This window comes from Brassica oleracea, chromosome C6 (assembly GCF_000695525.1).
Source record: "Brassica oleracea var. oleracea cultivar TO1000 chromosome C6, BOL, whole genome shotgun sequence".
Taxonomy (NCBI): Eukaryota; Viridiplantae; Streptophyta; class Magnoliopsida; order Brassicales; family Brassicaceae; genus Brassica; species Brassica oleracea.
This window is the reverse complement of record NC_027753.1, coordinates 17,932,739-17,936,462: the sequence shown is the minus strand read 5'-3', so window position 1 is coordinate 17,936,462 and position 3,724 is coordinate 17,932,739. Positions and strand designations below refer to the sequence as shown.

General features: G+C 36.8%; 1 protein-coding gene across 1 annotated transcript; it reads right to left on the bottom strand.

The window, feature by feature from the left end:
• Positions 1–305: 305 nt before the first annotated feature.
• LOC106298851 (probable GABA transporter 2) lies at positions 306–3,009 on the bottom strand. The gene is made up of 7 exons (XM_013734984.1): positions 2,742–3,009; positions 2,438–2,668; positions 1,783–1,880; positions 1,500–1,686; positions 1,277–1,407; positions 956–1,192; positions 306–807 (listed from the first exon to the last, which is right to left on the bottom strand). Exons 1-7 carry the CDS (start codon positions 2,824–2,826, stop codon positions 418–420), a joined length of 1,359 nt encoding a protein of 452 aa, XP_013590438.1. The 5' UTR covers positions 2,827–3,009; the 3' UTR covers positions 306–417.
• Positions 3,010–3,724: the final 715 nt, after the last annotated feature.

Genomic DNA, 3,724 nt, shown 5'->3' with positions numbered 1-3,724 from the left:
ATTCGTCAGAAAGTCGTCGGAAGTTCTGACGAAATTCCGAAGAATTTGTTTTTTCCGACAAAACGATATCGACGGATAGGTTCGTCAGAAATTCGTCGGAATCGGTCTATTCCGATGAATTTCTGACGATTTCGGCCATCAGAATCCCCCTGTTTTCTTGTAGTGTAACTAGAAAGATGAGATACTCGATTAGAGGAGGAGATACATAAGCAAAAGACAAGGCTGATTTGGCCAATCCATCAGCAACAACATTCCCAAATCTTGGGAATTGGGATAAACTTAAACAAGATACATGTAAGAACTAGTAATTTTCAACTAAAAATCACCATTATATTAGAAACCCTCACCCAAAAAAAAACATGTACACAAAAAAGTGCGTCTATGTATTCATCCATATACTATATGATAAGCATCGATCTAATCAACAACTTCACTACTAAACAACTTGAACTTATTAGCATCAAGAACAAGTTTCCTAACAGAGGAGAAAGCCCCCATGAGCCCCGCACAAGTAAACACAACCATTATCGTCATGTTTATCCAGTACGTGAAGCTCCGTTTCGTAGGCTTATATGTCATGTTGTATAGAAGCATGGGCAGCACGAAATCGAGTGGGATAAAACCAAACGCTCCTACCACCGCGTTTATATCCCCAAAGAAGGGTAGCATCGCTGCCATGAACCCACAAAACGCCATATATAGCGTTCTCAGTATCAAACGCGGCACCAGGTTGCGGCTTGAGAACATCCCTTTTGTTGTATCCGCCGAGTTCTTCTCCATAATCTCATACGCAACTTGTGAATACACCTACCAAAAAAACTCTCTAAACGTTAGCCACTCGTCTCACTGCCAATATAAATGTCTGATCTATTGAAAGATAACTTGGACCGCAAGATGTGTTATCTTGCTATCCAAGAAACCATCAATACGATCACTTGACAATTTTTAAACTTACGAGGCCGATGGCGAAGAGCTGAAGAAGAACAAAGATGACCGCTAGGCCAATGACGACGATAGGAGCCAAAGTCGGTCCTTCGTCAGGCATTAGGTTCTTGAGAATATTAGAGCTCGAACTATTACCAAATACCCAATAACCAGAAATTGCAGCCGAGTAAAACGTGAAGAAGATCACAGTATAACACAAAATTAATCCTTTCAGCATCTTTCCTGTAGCTGGTGGAGCAAGAGTTGCCTACATTTATATATATATAAAGTATCACATAAATCTCAAGCTCATGACATATGATGTTGTAATTGATTTTACGACATATTACACCTGTATTTCTGGTAGAATTCCATTTCCAAAAATAGCAGCAATGATCGAAATGGATGTGAAGGCACTAAAAACTCTCCCTGAGTCCGAAGGCTCCAGTGAATACTCACGTTTAGGAGCGTGTTTAGACAAGCCTGCAAAACCAAAACAAAGCTATTATTAATTAGTCTCCATTTTTACCATTAGTTGTCGTTTTTCTCGGTAATGTAATGGTAAATCATCGTACCTAGGTTGATACAAGCCCCAACGACGAGGAAAGTGTAGCCTAAGCTGAGAAGAAGAGACGCACAGTTAATGTGTCTAAGAGAATGAAAACTTGGGAGTTGTGACAGAACAATCATCACGGCTGTGACCATAGCAATGAACTCGTAGAGCTTCAAGGTTCCTTGTGGGAAAAGACTCGAGTACATTATCTATGTTAACAAAAAAAGAAAACGGAGGAAATTTAACATCTGATATCCATACATATCGTAGTACCTTGTTTAGCAAGTAACTAAATTCTTTCTTACATCAAGACATTGGCCTGCGAGTAGAATGGCGCCTATACCGATTCCAGTGTTGATAGCTGTTTGAATGAATATCACTACGTAAAACATCCATCCTGATCCTGCCTCACATTGCAATAACCGGTCCAAAAATTAAAATTGACCGGTATAGCACAACCAATCAGTTACTACTATACCGAAAACCTCCAACTTTAAATTTTTAAAATTTTAAAATTCTGGTCAACTTTAAGAATCCATATTTAATCGAAATTAAATGTATTTATTCACCCAAGTAATAACACCTATGTTGACCACCATTAAACCGAACCCAACTAGATTTTTCTCGGAGACAAACCAAAAGTTTCTTTTTGGTTCCAATTCGTTAAGAATTCTCTGAACCCAAGAACTGGGTAAACCAAATTTTCTGAAGTCTAACCGATCTATACAAGCTGAAGAAATTAAATTCTACACGAAACCGGAAACCGGTTATCAGAATTCGGTAAGCATCACCTTCAATACAACCAAACCGGAAGCACGTGTGCGATCAGGAAATCTAACAGACAAATAAAAGGTCAAAGTATGTACACTGAAACTTGATCCACCGTATACGGATTAACCCAAAAAAGGAAAAATATATTTCACAGATTTAATTCTGACAAAATATGATTTTGTTTTATACCGAGAACGTCGGCGGCGAGTTCCCGAAATCGGATGTGACGGCGGCCGGCTTTTTCACAGTGATCGAGAACCTTAGACATGAGGTAGTAAGCGTAGAAAGTGACGAGTCCCATCGTCGTCAAGCACACAAACCCTAACCACCATCCCAGTCCCCTGAATGCGTACGGTAACGTCAATATCGTCGGTCCCACGATCGCCGTCGTCAGATGAAACCCGGCGTGCCACCACTCGCCTGAAATTCCTCGGTTGGAAAACTAATCAGTTTGTGGAGAAAACTTTCCGGTGGATCAGTTTGATCGAATTACCTTTTGATTGGAGGACAAAGAGAGCTCCGGCGTCGGAATCGAGCCGAGAAGAAGGAAACAGGTCGGATCTTGGAGGATCCGCCATTGAGGTGGAAGAGAAGAAAGAAGATTACGGAATTAAAAGAAAGTGATTCTTTGGGGATGGTGATGATCAACAATAGCGTGGAGGTGGTGGTGCATGTTAGCTGGTGATAGTTTATAGTTAGTTGCTAACATGCTAATATTAATATTTCGGTGGTTCTTTGAATAAACGACAACAACCTGTCCGAGTGGGAAAAGAAGAAGTCATGATATGCATTTCCCCCTTTATTCGGGATGAGTTTTTTTTTCATGAAAGCTGAATTCAATATATTAATAAAAGTTCTCGACTATTACCACTAGCACGGCCTGATTGACTGCGCTTAAAACGCAGATGCAAATGACTGCAGTTTCTATTATTATTAAGCGATTTCTACGACGGGTACATCGGTTAGAAATTAGTGCATATTATAAAAATATTATTTTTATCATCACATTATAAAATATAAAAAAAAGACTATTATGATAAAATATAATAATAATTAATATAATATAATTATTAATAATATTACATTAATTAATTTATTTATTTTATAAAAGTTATTATTTCAATAAATTTTGTTTTAAAGAGTTATTAATATTTCATTGTTTTGAGTGAATTCTTTTCGTCTATATATATTAATGTTTGAAAATTATGGTGAATATTCTTGATTTAAAATTTTAATAAAATAAATTGTGATAGTGTTAGTGAAATTAAATTTAATATAAAATGTATATATATTTTTATTTATAATATTTCAGTTTTGAATTTTGAATTTAAAATTTTAAAATATTTTTTAAAAATATTTTTATATTGATTTATGCACCCGCAACTGCAAATGCTAGTTGGAAGTTTGCTTTTGATTTTAAGAGGTTTGGAGTGGTTTGAAACAATTTATAGCGTTTTGGTGATTGTTTAAAAACAC